This window comes from Ceratotherium simum, chromosome 8 (assembly GCF_057802395.1).
Source record: "Ceratotherium simum simum isolate JZ-2026a chromosome 8, ASM5780239v1, whole genome shotgun sequence".
NCBI lineage: Eukaryota > Metazoa > Chordata > Mammalia > Perissodactyla > Rhinocerotidae > Ceratotherium > Ceratotherium simum.
In genome coordinates, this window is record NC_141907.1 from 21,489,990 (window position 1) to 21,507,486 (window position 17,497).

Genomic DNA, 17,497 nt, shown 5'->3' on the forward strand with positions numbered 1-17,497 from the left:
TGGGCTTTGTTTGTTCTTCTTTTTCCAGTTCCTTTAGGTGTATTTTTAGATTGTTTATTTGAGATTTTTCTTGTTTGTTGAGCTAGGCCTGTATTCTATAAACTTCCCTCTTAGAACCGCTTTAGCTGTATCCCATAAATTCTGGCATCTCGTATTTTCGTTTTCATTTGTCTCCAGGTATTTTTTGATTTCTTCTTTGATTTCTTCGTTGACCCAGTCGTTGTTCAGTAGCATTTTGTTTAATCTCCACGTATTTGTGGCTTTTCTGATTTTCTTCCTATAGTTGATTTCTAGTTTCATACCATTGTGTTCAGAAAAGATGCTTGGTGTTATTTCAATCTTCTTAAATTTATGGAGACTTGTTTTGTGGCCTAATATGTGATCAATCCTGGAGAATGTTCCATGTGCATTTGAAAAGAACGTGTATTCTTCGGATTTTGGATGAAATGCTCTGTATATATCTACTAGGTCCATCTGTTCTAGTGTGTCATTTAAGGCCAATGTTTCCTTATTGATCTTCTGTTTGGATGATCTATCCGTTGGTGTAAGTGGAGTATTCGAGTCCCCTACTATTATTGTGTTACTGTCTATTTCTGTTTTTATGTCTGTTAATAATTGCTTTGTATATTTAGGTGCACCTACATTGGGTGTTTAGATATTTACAAGTGTTATATCATCTTGTTGGATTGTTTCTTTGATCATTATGTAATGCCCTTCTTTGTCTCTTTTTACAGTTTTTGTTGTAAAGTCTATTTTGTCTGATATGAGTACTGCTACCCCAGCTTTCTTTTCATTGCCATTTGCATGGAGTATCTTTTTCCATCCCTTCACTTTCAGTTTGTGAGTGTCTTTAGGTCTGAAGTGTGTCTTTTGTATGCAGCATATATGTGTTTTTTATCCATTCAGCCACCCTGTGCCTTTTAATTGGACCATTTAGTCCATTGACATTTAAAGTAGCTATTGATAAGTATGTACTTACTGCCATTTTTTAAGTTTTTTTTTCTCAGTGTTTTAGTAGTCCTCTGTTCCTTTCTTCTATACAGAATTGATGGTCTCTTTAGTTTGACCTCTGTCTGAAAGCTCTACTCTTTTAACTCCCGTCCTCCCTCCTTTATGTTTTTTGATATCATATCTAACCTCTCTTTTGTGAATTTGTATCCATTACCCTCTTATCATGGAAATAGATAATTTTTCCTATTTGTGGTCTTCTCTTTTCCCCTTAAATCAGTCCCTTTAACATTTCTTGTAGCACTGGTTTCTTGGTGACAAACTCCTTTAATTTTTGCTTGTCTGGGAAATTTTTTATCTCTCCTTCCATTTTGAATGATAACCTTGCTGGGTAGAGTATTCTTGGCTGTAAGTTTTTTCCTTTTAGCACTTGAAATATATCGTGCCACTCTCTTCTAGCCTGTAAGGTTTCTGCTGAGAAGTCAGCTGATAGGCTTATGGGGTTTCCTTTGTATGTAACTTGACTTTCTCTTGCAGCTTTTAGGATTCTCTCTTTAATTCTGGACATTTTGGTTATGATGTGTCTTTGTGTGGGCTTCTTTGGGTTTATCTTGTTTGGGGCTCTCTGTGCTTCCTGTCTCTGGATGTCTGTTTCCTTCCTTAGGTTAGGGAAGTTTTCATCTATTATTTCTTGAAATAGATTCTCTGCCCCTTTGTCTCGCTCTTCTCCTTCTGGGACACCTATAACACAGATGTTAGTGCACTTGATGTTGTCCCAGAGGTCCCTTAGACTGTCCTCACTCTTTTTAATTCCTTTCTCTTTTACCTGTTCACCTTGGGTAATTTCTTCTAGTCTTTCGTCCAGCTCACAGATCCGTTCTTCTGTATCCTCTACTCTGCTTTTGAGTCCCTCTAGTGAATTTTTCATTTCTAGTATTGTATTCTTCATTTCTGATTGGTTCTTTTTTATATCTTCCATTTCTTTGTTGACATTCTCACTGAGTTCATCTATTCTTCTCCCCAGATCAGTGAGCATCCTTAACACTCTTAGTTTGAACTCTCTGTTGGGTAGGTTGCTCATTTCTGCTTCACTTAGTTCCTTTTCTGGGGTTTTGTCCTGTTCCCTTACTTGGAATGTATTCCTTTGCCTCCTCATTTTGCCTCTTTCCCTGTGCTTGTATCTATGTATTAGGTGGGTCAGCTACGTCTTCTGCTCTTGGCTAGGTGACCTTATGTAAGTGATGGCTTAGGAGGCCTGTAGTGTGCTTCCCTCAGTTCTCAATGTTCCAGGGGTGACCCCTATGTGGGCTACGTGTGTCCTTCTGTTGTGGCCTGTTTGCTCTCCCTGTAGGTGCCCAGGGAGGCTGAGTTATGCTCCTGGCCAGCTACTGTAATCCTCAGCTACTTGTAGTTGTTGTGGGCCCTTCAGTCTCTTTATCAGGTGTGGGGAGCCGCAGCACATTTTGCTGCACGTTTCAATACCACGTTTGTGTTGCAGTATTTCTTTTAAGTGTGTAGGCCCCCAGAGTGGCACCTTGTTAGGCTCAGGGCCTTACAATTGCTATACGCCTCCAGCCTTTAGGTCTCTTGTCAGCTCTCTGAGGATTGCAGGTGGGTGGGGCTGGCCTCAGGCACGGGAGCACCCAATTGTTTCAGGCTTTGGAAGGTGGCCCTATGTGGGTCTTTGAGAAGCACAAGTCTTCTGCAGCTGACAAGCCCTGCCGCCCACAGGTCCACACACACAGTCAACACAGTCCTGCCCCATGTGCATGCCCCGACCTCCTGAAGCGGACCCAGTGAGAGACAGTTTCTTTTAAAGAACAAAGTAAAGAGTTAAGATGAGCAGTATTTATCACCCCATTGTATAATATTCTTTATATTTAATTCATGGGTTTGATTAGCTTTATTGTTCTTGTTTTTAGATTTGCTTTTTTAAAAAATATTCTTAAGTATTCTCCTCATTACAGAGTATAGTAATACTTTAAATCTTATCCCTGTAATAGTAATATTTATATTTTATTTTAGGGAAGCTATGCGAAATTATTTAAAAGAGCGAGGGGATCAAACAGTACTTATTCTTCATGCAAAAGTTGCACAGAAGTCATATGGAAATGAAAAAAGGTAAGACTAATGTTTTTCTGGTGGATACTTAATCGTAGCTATCACATGAATTTGCAAATGAAGTATTAATATGCAAGTAAGAGGATGGTTTCTATTATTGGGTTATTTTGCAAGTACAAAATGAAAAATAGGGGATTGATCTGTATTGAGGGGGAGAAACAAAGTAAATTGTGGCATATTTAGTAAAGATCATCTGGCCAAATCCCTAATTTCACAAAATGAAATAATCCATCATTTTTCTTTTGGGCCACATGATGTTCCCTAAGTATTTCTGATACATGAGCTTGTTCAAAAAGTAGCTCTCCTTTTGGTGGAAGATGTAGTTTTATAAACAAATGCAACCCCAAAAGTACCATTTTAAAAAGAAGAAAACTAAACAGACCCCTGAATTGAACTAGAGTGATTGTAAAGAAAAGAGCTCCCAGCCCTCTCCACCTTGACCTTGTGCCTGTTCAGATTAAGAAAAAAACAGCAAAACTGAGTAGGTACTCTCATACCACATGAATGTGGGCACCACAGAAATGACCTGTAAATCAGATTAGCTAAAATTAAATTATAACAAAGTGATCCTTATATTTAGTATTTATCACAGTATCTTGTAAATTTCAGCATTTTTGGTGCCTAATTGTGGACTTTTTTTTTTTTTCTCTAAATTTTTTTGTGTGTGTGTGAGGAGGACTAGCCCTGAGCTAAGATCCAATGCCAATCCTCCCCTTTTTTCTTGAGGAAGATTGGCCCTGGGCTCACCTCGGTGCCCATCTTTCTCTACTTTGTATGGGACGCCGCCACAGCGTGGCTTGACAGACAGTGCGTCGTGCGCGCCCAGGATTGCGAACCTGCGCACGTGCTTAACGTGCTTAACGTGCTTAACCGCTGGCGCCACCGGGCGGACCCCTAATTGTGGACTTTTGTTGTTTGCTTTTTCACTTGGTTCCTGGAATTTTCTTCATAATACTTTCTCGAGTCTTTGTCTTTCAGACAGCATTTTTGTGTTAAAGCATTTCATGGACAAAGGCTGCTTGTAGAGGAAGATGAAAGATTTTTTTGGATTGGCTAGAAAGGCACGAAACTGAAGTGGGAGAAGGAACGAAGACTCAGGGTTGGGTCTTGAGTTGAAAGGAATGAGTGGAATCTTAGAGTTTGTGAGATAAAGGAAACTTTAGCGTATACATAAGAGAAGGGGAATGTAAGTATATAATTAAATTAATTTACATGCTAAAAGGAATTAAGTCTCTTAAAGTCATCTAAATCTGAGCTGACAAGAAGGTGAAGCTATTTAATTGATAATTTTATCCTCAAAGAGGATGAACAAGTGAAAACAATATTTAGGACTCATATTATGCAGTGTTCTTTTTATCGTTATTCAAGTTAACTAAATTTCTGATTTTCTCAGCTCCAGTCATGAAGCAGACATTGTTCTGGAAATGCTTGCAAATGTTTTTAAACTTTAATCCTCAGAATTACCTTGTAAAGCAGAGATGTTATAATCCCCACTCTGTGAGTAAGGAAACTAAAGATCAGAGACTTTAAATGTGCCCACGTTCACTTTAGTTAGGAATAGATGGAGCCAGGATTGGAACTCTTGGGTCTATAATTCCGAATTTCTTATTCTCTTCATTGCCCTGATTTCCATAGCCTTCCATTTTATGTTTTGAGTGTTGCTTATTTACAGTAGGTCTTGAGGATGGAAAAGGTAAAGATGCCTGAGAACACAAACTTTGTAACCTTAACTTTGTGTAGGATTATCCCCTTTACCATTAGCTGTGTGAGGCTGGGCTGGATCTAGTGGAAATATGAATATACATGTGTTTATTGTATAGCTGCCAACTTGGGCAGTGTTGCTTTTATTTCTCTGGATTTTTAAAAATGCATTTTAGTACAATTGGATTCATTTATTAACTCATTTATTCTTTATTTCTGATAGCCTCTTAGGTTCTAGGTGCTATGCAAAAGGCTCTTTACTGGGAGTTTTAAAAGTCACTATGTCATTTAATACTGTGGTGGATGACTGAGGGCCAGTGGTGATAACAGAGGAGGAGAAGAGCTACACACAAAATTACGTCTAAGTCCAGATAAAGTTCCTGTTTGTTAGTCACTGTTAAAAATACATGAGTACGAAGCTATAGTGGCTTATCAAGTTAAAATGTGTGACTTAATGGTTATCTTTCATTGTGGTTGCCATTATTTTCAATTTCTTTCTATTACTTGGGCATGGCCTGGCCAGTATAAAATCCCAGTCAGAGGAAAGCTTAAAGAATCCTAGACTGCAAAGAATGAAGAAAAATGATGAAAAGGCTAGAGTAACTACTTTCCTTTATTTTAACTTATTTATATTATTAAAAATTTGCAAAGTAGACATGCATTAGTTTTACAATAAAGGTGGAAACCTATTAAAATTACTTGGTTTTTTAAAAGTGTTGGTAGTAAGGGACTGCTAATGCAGCCCAGCCTCCTGGATGACTGGCAAGGCTTCTTCTGGGAAGAGATCTTGTCCCTTCTCATTGGTGGAGGGCACAGTGGAAAGAGGAAGGTCTGCTTTCTTTCTTGTTGGTCCAGATTCAGGCCTTTCTGAAAAGCTGCTAAAGCCTAAGGCATGAGGTAACCTGGGGACATGACCACAGTACTCTTGGCATATAAAAGAACTCCAGTGAATGATGCTAGAAATATGTAGTCAAGAAATTTCATCCAAAAATTTTAAATTGTTCTTGATATTAATTTTTGTGCCTAATAATGAATATTTATTTGCATAGCATGTCCATTATCCCATTTATTTCAATGGTTAGTTTTACTTTTTCATTAAAGAAGGTTTTTCCCAGTTGAAAAATAAACTTTTATAAAGATTATTTTTTCTAGAGGAAAATTTCCATTACAGACACGGAAATGCCATTTGACATACTAACATTCCTTCAGGTTTGTGTCAAGGGAAGCAAGCTGTAGTGAAGGTGATAGTGATGCTGTTGAGACAACAGTAAAGCCATTTAGACAATTAGACTATGATTCCAAAGTCATACTGAGAATGTGTGTTAATTGAGGTAACTGTGGTGTGCAAAAAGTTCCTATTTTGGTGCTTTTGAGTTGAATAATCATCAAAGGGTAATGATTCTGCAGAGGTAGTCAGATCATGTAAATGATGTGTTTGGATTTTGTCTAACCTAACTTATTTTATATATTGGGCTGAATCAAAAGGCTTCTTTGAATCTGTAAGGTATTTTCCAGACCTCATCTCAGGATTTGAGGAAAACGTTGTTGAATCATACTCTGAAAATAAAGACTGATTGTTTGAACTAGGAAATGAATAAAATCATAGATGTGTGCATATTGCCACCAAGTGGCAGATGAAAGCATTGTTTGTCATAGTTTTTGTCTAGGCAACAATAGTTGCTTAGATGCAGCTACAGGGAAAGATCAGAAAAGAAAAGACACATTGTTTCATATCCTTTTCTAGCAGCTGTTAAACTCCAAAAGCTGGCCACTTGTTGGTCACACTTTTCACTGAGGATTTGGTACATGTTGACCAACCATCCAAATTCAAAAAATCATCAATTTCACACACCGTTATAAAGGTGTATTTTAATTTTTCTTTTATTAATTGGGTGTCCTTGTTTTCTATCTCCACTCGCTTTAATCTCCTTCCTTTTGTCTGTATTCTTCCTTTTTTTGTATATATATTTATCTTCTATTTGATTATTATATTACTACTGAAGTCTGTAGAAATGAAAATTGATTCATTAGCTGTTTTTTAGCGGGTGGCAATATTGGAATGATTAAAGTATGATTTTGTCATCACATGATATCAGTAATCTCAATGTTTAGGTTATATTGGATTTGCTGTTTGCTTGCATCACAACTTTCTTGAATAGTTGTAGAGTTGATATGAAAAACAAGGCTAGCTCAGAGGCAGTTGAACAGTCTTCATTTTTCTTACAGTTATTACATGATCGGAAAGCGCTTTCAATATAGAACCTTGGTCAGGTCTTGAGTGATAAAGAATTTCTTGTCAACCTGTCTAATTTATCATAGTACTCTTGAGAAAACCAGCACTACCTAGTCTTTTATAGTTTTAGCCCTCTATATTTTTCAGATGTGACATAATGGTACCTTTAATGATAACTCATTGAGATTTGACTACTACATTTGGTACACTCTACTAAAGCACAGCTCTTCAAATTTTATAGCTGGTATACCAATTTGCTAAGGAGTCTTAATATCGGTGTTCAATAAAATACTTATAGGAGACAAGTTTCCAAAATTGATGCCTTCTCAACCTCCCGATAGAGTACCAGCTAGGTATTTGAGTCTGTGCCATGGTAAGCATTGGGTGGCTCCCAGGATTAGAGGCCAGAAAGATCCCTGGTGTAGACTTGAATTGAGCCAACTCTAGAACTAGCCTAGCTAATCCAGGCATCCCTCCAAACTTGGAGTGACCTGGAACTGAGCCCACTACTTCGGCTGTGACCTCTGTGTTCATGGCCACAGTGAGAGTATGGAGACCTGAAAGCTGCTCTGATTCCTTTTTGTTGGTTTAGATAAATATGAGAAGACCCCAGAGGCTTCCCTCCTCACTTGGTTTGACTTGACCCCTACATCCTACTTGGTCTACTGCTCCATTACCTGTGGCTTCATGTCCTGTTGTTCTCTCCTCCTCCTGTCTGCTCCAACCACACTGGTCTATTTGTTGTTTCCCCACTGTCCGATGGAGTCCTTCCTGCTTTAGAGCCTTGCGCTTGCTCTTCCCTCTGCCGAAAAGCTCCTACCCCAGATACCCAGGGCCTAGGTTGTGACTCAGGGTCACCTTCCTAAGGAAGCTTTCCTTGTCCACCCGGGTCTTCTACCTTTTTATGTACCTTTTCCCTGCTTTATTTTTTTCCTTTAGTACTTATCACCAGCTAACAGAGTATAAGTATATATGTTATTTTACTTATTTATCTTTTTTTAATTGTCTGGTTCTCGTGTTAGAGTGTGAGTTCCATCAGGACAAGAAGTTTTGTCTTTTTTTTTTTTTTTTTTAAACTACAACTGTATTTCCAGTGCCTGGTATAGACTAGGGATGTAATAGACATTTTGGTGAATTAATGAATATTAAATAAACCCAGCTCACTTCTTGTAAATTATATGTAAATTGCCTCTAAAGTAGTCTTTCGTTAGAGCTGAGCAAAAAGTAGGTGCCATCGTATATTCTGATTCAATTCAATCAGTATTGTAGCAGGCACTGAGAGGGGAAGCAAACAAGTAGATATTACTACCTTTAGGAAGCCTGAGAGCCAAATCGAGCCTGACAGTGTCTGTGTGTACATATGCACACATATGCATGTCTACAGTTTTTTCTTTAAGCCTGCACATTGTTGACCTAAAGTGTTAAAAAGCATAAATTAGTTGCCAAATTTTAAAATTAGGAATTTCATATAAAATTTCATTTCAGGCATCCACAATTGGTGGATGTGACCAACACTAGGCCCACATACCCATACTTCAGCAGTGTAAGTGGGTGTGCACTCACATGCCTGCCGTACCCTATTGTTTCCTTATCATCAGAGTCACACACCACTGGCTGATTATCATTGCAGTTAAGCTCTTGTTTTTCTTACAGTGGGCTTAAAAGTATTAAGAAGAATTTTCCTATACTCATAACTATGCAAAAAGTGGGATAAATGAGGGCACCTACTTCTTTGAGTAATTAAAGGATATTCCTACTTATTTATTGTACACCTGGTCCACCCATTTGTGTTACTTACCTGGCTACTATTTGAGTTTACTTGCTACTATTTGGGTAGGTATTTGAGTTTTCAGGCCCCTTGATGAGACATGGTGTAAATGTTTTTAAAGTACTTATAAATCAGCTTGTGTAATTGAGCAAAAACGAATTTCATTCTACATAAGGACTGGATTGATGGTCTGAACTAAGTAAAATATGGGGTTCCAGCTAGGCTGTGAAATAGATATTTTTTAATTACTAAAGAGAAGATTATAAGGAAGTTATTCTAGATGGGAAGAATTTGTGAGGGTGAGTTTTTGGCAACTAGCAAAACAAACCTGATGGTAGTCTGTGAGTTAAAGAATGCAGTGTAGGACCGGCCGTGTGGCTTAGTGGTTAAGTGCGCACGCTCCGCTACTGGCGGCCCGGGTTCAGATCCCAGGCACGCACCGACACACCGCTTCTCCGGCCATGCTGAGGCCACGTCCCACGTACAGCAACTAGAAAGATGTGCAACTATGACATACAACTATCTACTGGAGCTTTGGGGAAAAAAAGGAGGAGGATTGGCTCTGTTAGCTCAGAGCCTGTCTTCCTCAGCAAAAAGAGGAGGATTAGCATGGATGTTAGCTCAGGGCTGATCTTCCTCACAAAAAAAAAAAGAATACAGTGTATTGTTCTTTCCGTCATCCACATACACCAGGTGTTCAGGGTGTAAGATATATAAAGCATAGTAATCCAAAGATCCGTTTTGCTTTTAATTCTTGCTTAGTTTTATTAATATTTTGAAAGTTTCTGCTTTGGGCATTGCTCTAATTCAATTTTCCAGGTTAATTACCAAATAAAGTTGAGTGTAATATCCATAACAATAATGTCGTTAATTAATAATAACATCCTTTTGAGTAGACCTTAATCAGTAATTGCAGATTCTGTGGTGATGTCTCATGTTTTGTAACATGTTAGAATACGTCGGATTTGCTGAACTCCGGTAGTTCAGAACTCTGAGCTATGTGAAAATTTAAAGAGAGGTTCTTGGCTCTAAAAAGTATCTTGTCTAACTGAATGCATAACTCCAATATAGAAGAACCTTACCTGAACAAGTGTAGTCTTTGTGGAAGTCTTGATTTCTGTGCTGTGGACATGATTATTTGCATTATAAGAGGCTTCACCAAAATGTTTCATTAGGAGGTAACTTAGTGTAGTTCAATATGATTTTGTATTCATATGTTCAGGAAAAGGAAGTACTTTCTTGAATCTAATTGCATTGTTTGTGTTTGGGTTGTGTGTTTTTGTTTTTTCATTTCAGGTTTTTTTGCCCTCCTCCTTGTGTGTATCTTATGGGCAGTGGGTGGAAGAAAAAAAAAGAACAAATGGAACGCGATGGTTGTTCTGAACAAGAGTCTCAACCATGTGCGTTTATTGGAATAGGAAATAGTGACCAAGAAATGCAGCAGCTGAACTTGGAAGGAAAGGTAAATTAAGACTATGCTGGTTCCCTGTAAAAGGCACCATGATCCCAGAAGGTAGTTTCCTTATTTGTTCTTTTGGTAGTGATTTTTTTATGGCTGTTGGTAGCAATTTCTTGAATGTATATAAATCAGAACCAGAAGTAAACTTCTCAAATAGCTGTGTTCTCATCATGATTCATGGAGCTTGAGCTATTGACATCTAAAGGTGGCACACAGCAAGCTTCCTCTGCTTGTTATCAGTTCTCGCAGGCTATGAATCAGATTGCCACTGGAAGTCAATCATAAATTTAGGAGGCTAATTGCTGATCTGTCTGACAGGGGTTTGATACTCAAATAACAATGAAAATACATAGTTCAATAATGTTTTACTCTACTCTCTTAATCTTAGTCTTATACTAGAATCAAAGCGATACAGATTAATTCTTAGAAGCATTTACCTGGGTTATAAATATCATAAATGTTTTACTTAGCTTCATTATGGAGCAGAACTATGCTATAGACAAGAACAGCCACAATTAGCTTTATTCACACTTTTGGGGACTTTCTTTGATTATTTTGCCAAGGAATGAAATTTGTGAATTAGTTTTACTAATTGTGTTTTATGAATTTAAAAAGCAGTCCTTTCAATCTGTACCTTCAGTATTCAAAAATAGTTCTTTATTGTCTTAGCATTTAACTATTATTTTGTTTTTCCTTGATATTAAAATAAACTAACAATGGTTAGTTCTGATCTCAATGACCACATGAATGTCTTTTAAAATAGTGCATAAAAAGCTATTTCCTCATTCAGTAAATCTTTGTTGAAGATCTTAGTGTTTGCTGTGTTGTAGTTGACACTAAGGTTGAAGGTAGTGAGCTAGGGAATTTGTACTCTCAAATTCAATTTTAGTCATTTTACAGATTATGAGCATTAAGAATAAGCCTTAATATCAACCTCCTTCAGATTTGAGTATTTTTATGTCATTTGTATTTTTATAAATTTTATTAGTAAGACTTGTCAACTATTTATTTTAAATTAGATTTGGGATAAAACTTATTATAATAAAGGTTGTTTCATGGAAAAAGCAGTAAAAAATATTTCTAAATTATGGCCCTTCCACCAAAAATTAAAAGGATTTAATGTTTTGGTTGATTGGCCTTAGCCTTGTCTCATCTATTTTCCTGTTATATGGAAAGTCTCAGAGCTGTATGTCTCCAAGCTATACATCTAGACATTGGGAACTATGAATGATTAATGAGATCAGATAGGAAGTGAGATCCAGGGATTCTAGCTACCAGTGTAATATAATTGCATTGATTGCACTTCTTTGGTCACTTGAACCAATTCTAGCTTCCAGCAATTTTAAGGGAGGTAATACCTAACAAACAGCATCCCCACTTGCCTTCCCCAGCATCGGATCTTAGCATGTCTTTCTTCAACTTCTACCATTATGTCCTTTCCCCAAGCCCTAGAAATTTGCAGAAGAGGAAAAGAATACCTGAGAGTTCAAGCATTAACTAGTAGTTAAAACACCTACTGATAGGTAGTGCAATGTCTATAAGCCAAAATTATAATGTTTAGTTTTAATGAAAAATGCTATTAGAGAAGTCTATATAAAGTAAGACTGTTGAGAGTTAGCAGAAGGCATTCCAGGCAGAGAGAACAGCATAATCATGTGATTGGAGCATAACGGTGTAAGAACTTGGGCCCAGTTAGGCAAAGATGGCCCAAGCCTTGGGATGCTGAGCTTCAGAAAGAGGCACTTTGCTCCTGTCAGTCTCACTTAACCTCCATTCATTTAAGGTAATACTATTTTCTTTCAACAGTCTGTTCATTGAATGGTACAATTAGTCAATATTGAAAAAGAAGGGATATTTATTTTGCATTATTGACTATTTGTACTTAATCATTACAACAAAGTTCTGGTTTATATAGCCCTTATTTTTGTGGTCATGACATTTGACTGAATGTTGTTAATATTTTGGATCTGAGATTTCATTTAATGATGTTTTTAATTTGCTAAATATTCATTTCCTCAATTTTACGTCTTATGTAGTTGGAGCTAGGTAAGCTATGCAACATGAATTACTTTGCTAATTAGCACACTGTGTTTTTCTTATTTTTAAAAATTACATCCCCTACTCCTCTCTTGTTAGCATTGTTTTGTTTCTATAATTCAAATTCTACAATTCAAATATGTCTGCAATAATAGTTCTAATAAAATTATCTCACATATGATTTTTTGTGGATTCAAACTACTCACTTGTGTAATTAGGGATATATTTCTTTTCCTTCTAAGGAGATATGTGTGTGTTTGCTTTTTCCAAACAGAATAAGCCATTTGTCTGTAGGTCTTATGATCCAACCTTCTCTGCTCTTTTTTCCTTTCATGTTTGCCAGTCTATCTTATCATTTATGCTAGATTTCAGTATTTTCTTTTTTTTTCCCATGTAGATCATATTCCTTAATGTTAACTCTCAAATTAAGGGATCGCAACATTTTTAAGTTTTCCCATTAGAATGTAATTGCTTTAGTTTAGATACACATTTTCTTTTTGTTCCCTGCAACTGGCTGCTTTAGTATATTAATACTGATTTTTCTAGACTTCGTCTTGTCTTGCAGAACAATTCCATAGTTTAGGCTTTCTTTGACCTTCAGTGCTTTATAAAGTACAGCAGACCCAGGGCTCCTGCCACAGCATCTCTGGGCACTTGGAAATCATTGGGTGAAAGGAGCTGTGTGAGTTCAAAGTGCTATTGTTTTTATTTTTCTTATTGCTGTTATTAGCTGTATCTTAATTTTGCCTTCTGCAGAAAAAACCTCTCAAAGCTTTTACTACACTTTTGAATTTATAAAAACTTAAGTGTAAAATATTCAAAATGGCACCTAAATTTTCTTATATAACTTTGCTGTTGAGAAATGAAATAAACTGTGGCATAATTTTTGTTCTGCTACTAAAATTGCCTGTGAGTAAAATTTTAAAGATTAAAACCTAGAGCACATTAGCTATTCCCTAAATGAGTGGCATTTACCTTACTTTTTAAAAGAGACACAGCAGAGGTAGTCAGAGAAACTGTTTAGCCTAATTTTAAAGTAGAGCATTGATTTTTTTTTTTTTTAAATATATAATTCAGATATTTTAAATACTTACGCTGTGTTTGAGCATTGTTTACCCAGATCTGGAAAAGGAAATCACAGGGATCAGGGGAAGAGACAAGATTTTAGTATTGAACTAGGAGCATTTCTAAGTGTCTTTTGCTATTTTGCAAGTGCTGCAACTCTTTAATCCTGTCTTTTCAGAATTTATTTTCTGGTAAACTGATGTAACACCTTGCTGTGTTTATTTTCTCTAGTACCTTTAAATTCAATTCTTTTGGTGATACAATATGAATTATCCCATTGGACGAAGTTAACCATTTTTTAAAAATAGTTATATAAAGTATACTCCTAATCCCTTTCTGGCATAAAATATTTTATAATCATCCAGTTAGTCTAACATTGTTTTTCTCATACTTAACAGGGGGTCACTCTAGTATTCAGATGTGTAAAGAAAAACATTGTGTGCACTATTTTGAGAAGGACCACTGCTAAAATCTTTTCCATAATTCAATTGAATTTTGGTAGACTTCTTTATATCTTTTCTTTGCCGAAAGACAGTCATGGATTTTTTTAACTGTAGTCTTTTTAAAAATTATGCTGTAACGTTGATAATTTTGCAAAATAGATGTAGAGCTATATAAAACAAGAAACGTATTTTTAAGACGGTCTTTTGCGAGCGTAAAATAGATCACAATGTTAGTATTTTATAGACTTGACAAGGGAAACTTTGTTTTCAGAGATCAATTTCAGTAATTTTTACAATTGGTTTTATCAGCAATTCATTGAAATTGTTGCATTTAAGCATAATCAAACCTTGTTGCCACAGCCATACAGAATTCTAGGTACATAACCAACAAGGTTTTGGTGCTATTAAAGCTTTCCTTTTCTTTCACAGAACTATTGTACCGCCAAAACATTGTACATATCTGATTCAGACAAGCGAAAGCACTTCATGTTGTCTGTAAAGATGTTCTATGGCAACAGTGATGACATTGGTGTGTTCCTCAGCAAGCGGATAAAAGTCATCTCCAAACCTTCCAAAAAGAAGCAGTCATTGAAAAATGCCGACCGTATGTATACTTGAGTTTTCTTTTTTGTGCCCAACTGCCAACATGAATTAATAAGACAAATTCAATGATTTTTTAAATTAAAAATTGCTTTTCGGTATCCAATTCATTCTTTACCAATATTTTTATGGCCCTCACTTTATCTGAAAATGTCACATTCAGTTATTATCACTGCTTTATTTTCTTCTTTTTTCTTAATTGAAATTGACACTATCACTTCAATGGTTAGGGAAGTGGTTCTCAGCCAGAGCTGATTCCTCCCTGCTCCCCAGAGACATTAGAAAAAGGGGAGTTTTTTCCTTTTGCTGTTATTGTGACTGGAGGGAGTGATGTTAGCATTGGGCGTCTTGGGCCAGTGATGCTAAATGTCCTGTGATGCCCAAGATAGTTATTATTCCACACAGAGTTGATCCACCGAGAATGTCAAAAGCACCCCTTTGAGGAACACTGTTATTATATCAAATGGGCTTTGGAAGGGCATTATGAGAACCTAAACAAAATTTTTAACATGGTTGCTCTGAGACTACTGTCTCATCAGCAAGTTTTTGTACTACCAAAGATAATGCTGTTTGAATTACACATTTCAATCCCTACACCCATTTTTCATTTTTCTTTTCTTTTCTTTTCTTTTTTTTTTTTTACTTTTTAGTATGAAAACTTTCAAACTTACGTTAAAGGGAGAAAGTGGTATAAGGTGACCGTCCGCCTGGCCTCAGTAGGTTTTACAAATTCTGCTTCATTGTCGCCATCACAACCAACACCTACCTACCTCTTCCTCCAACTGCTGAAATTTTTTAATGTAAATCTCAGACATCCTATCCTTTCAACCATTTCTGCAATAGTGACTCTCTAACATAATTTTCTTTTTAAACATCATTACACCTAACAAAGTTGACAGTAGTTCTTTAATGCCATCTAACAGCCAATCCATGTGCAAATTTATCACATTGTCTCAAAAATATCTTTTTACAGTTGTGTTTTTGTTGTTTTGTTTTTTTTAAACAGTTGGCTCGTTCAAACCTGGTCCAAACAGGTCCATATATTTGAATCTGTAATCGTTTCTTCTCTCTCCCTCTAACTTGTTTTTTCTTTCATGTCATTTATTTGTTGGGGAAACTGGGTAATTTTTTCTGTGAAATTTCCATATTCTGGATCTGGATGATTACATGTTTCTCTCTCGTATTTTCCATAAACTGATGGTTAGACCTAGAGATTTTTGTTTTAGAATCAGCTGTTCTATATATGTTCATTTCCATCTGATCAGAAGTCGTATAACATCTGGTTATCCCACTTCTTGTCATGTTAAGATTGGTTATCATAACTTGAGCTGTTGTTAGCCTAATTCATCATTATAAAGTTCCTCAGCAGCCTTTAACCTGATGGTTTTAGTAGCCATTGATGATGGCTGCTTAAATCCAGTATTTCATTAAGGGCTGCAAAATGGTGATTTTTCTAATTCTTTTATTTGTAACTTCTGCATGTGTTAGCTGTTTGCTTCAAATGTAGTCTATAGAGAAAAGGCAGGATAAATTCTTGTTGACTAATTTGCAGAATAGCAATGGTATTTTTCGAAGATGATGAGTGAGGTTTTAGGATTTTTGTTTTGTTTGCTTGCTTTTGTTTTATTATGAACTTATGAGTTTTTATATATTGGATGTTTTTAGTCCACTCAGTCATTGTTATTGTCATCATTTACTTTATATTGTGGAAATTTTCAAACATACTAAAGTACACAGTTGCATAATGAAATGAAACCTCTTGTGTTCATCCTCTGACTTCGACAGTGAGCTTAACTTCAGGCCAAGCTTAATTCATTTTCATCTGTATACCTACCCTGACCCCACTTTCCTCTCCCCTCATTTTAGTTTGATGCAAATCCAAGACATCATATTGTTTGTAAATATTTCTTTGTATCTCTGAAAGATCTCTGGTTTTTTAATATAATCACAATACCATCATAACATAAAAACAAACATAAAACAACTATAAAAAGAAATAATTTCTTAATGTCATCAAATACCTAGTCTAAAATGTCTTTTTTTAGCACATTTTTTGAATCAAAATTCAAATAACGTCCACCAGATATTACAATATATGTTGTGTTGACGTATCTTTGAGTATTTTTTGTCTATGGATTCCTTCTCCATCTCTCGGTTTCTGTCTTTTCTTGTAATTTATTTATTCAAAGGACTGAGTTATTTGGCCATGAGAGATTTCCACATACTGGATTTTGCTAATTTACTTTCCTTGTGCAATTGAGTGTATTTTCTGTAAATTGGTAGTGTCAAAGAGAAACAGAGCCAGACACTAGTTAAAGATGGTAAAGACAGATTTTATTCAGTACTATTGCAATAGGGAAAAGTATAGAACTAAACTCAGTTGTGAATACAACAAGGACAAGTGGGGATTTATAGCCAAGGAGCAGAATGAGGTGAGTCAGTGAATGGAAAATTACTAAGAGGGTAGGGGGATTCTTGGTAAAGGTAGGCCTAGGTGATCAGATAGAAAGGGTGGGGAATGAGGAACTTTATCAGATATCTAGGGTGGGAGGATGACTTAGCTGGATTCTTGCAGTAACTGTGCAAGGCAGGCTGATGACAGGGCCCAAGGAGGAGGCCTGGTGCAAAAGAGGGCTCAGAGGAGCCTGTCTGAAGTTTGGTCGAGGAAAACCTCTTTGTCAGTGGTTAATTTAGAAGCTTGATCAGATTTAAAATTGTTGTTCTTTGGGTTTTGTTGTTGTTGCTGGATGGCAAGGCCTACGTCATAGAGGTAGAGTGTTCCTGCGTCAGGAGGCATATAATGTCATGCATGTGTTCAGGCTGTTTCCAATTCAAATTACAGGATTTTATTTAACCTCTTTAACTTTGTATTTCTATTGACTGTAAGTTTCTTAATGTCAGAGAACATACTTCACTTTCAGAATATTTTCCTGCTTGCATAGATGTGGTGGTTTTTTTTTTTTTCAAGAAATTTCATGTAATTGCTGTATTTTAAGGTTTACATTTAGAAGAAATCAGAATCTCTAAAATCACAATATCCAAAGGCAATTGCCATCAACTTTGGTAAAGATCCTTCTAAGACCTCTCTCTAGGAATCTATTCCACAGAAATGGATGTGAACA

The 17,497-nt window shown here is 36.3% G+C and overlaps 1 protein-coding gene across 4 annotated transcripts in view; it reads left to right on the forward strand.

The window, feature by feature from the left end:
• The window catches only part of RBPJ (recombination signal binding protein for immunoglobulin kappa J region), a 111,413-nt gene that overhangs the window by 80,860 nt on the left and 13,056 nt on the right, over positions 1-17,497 (forward strand). For all 4 annotated transcript variants that reach the window (XM_014786639.2, XM_087434152.1, XM_004418959.3 and 1 more), the window contains 3 exons: positions 2,974-3,069; positions 10,068-10,233; positions 14,205-14,379. In XM_014786639.2, the coding sequence (XP_014642125.1) occupies positions 2,974-3,069; positions 10,068-10,233; positions 14,205-14,379 (437 nt within the window). The remainder of the gene's footprint in view (positions 1-2,973; positions 3,070-10,067; positions 10,234-14,204; positions 14,380-17,497) is intronic.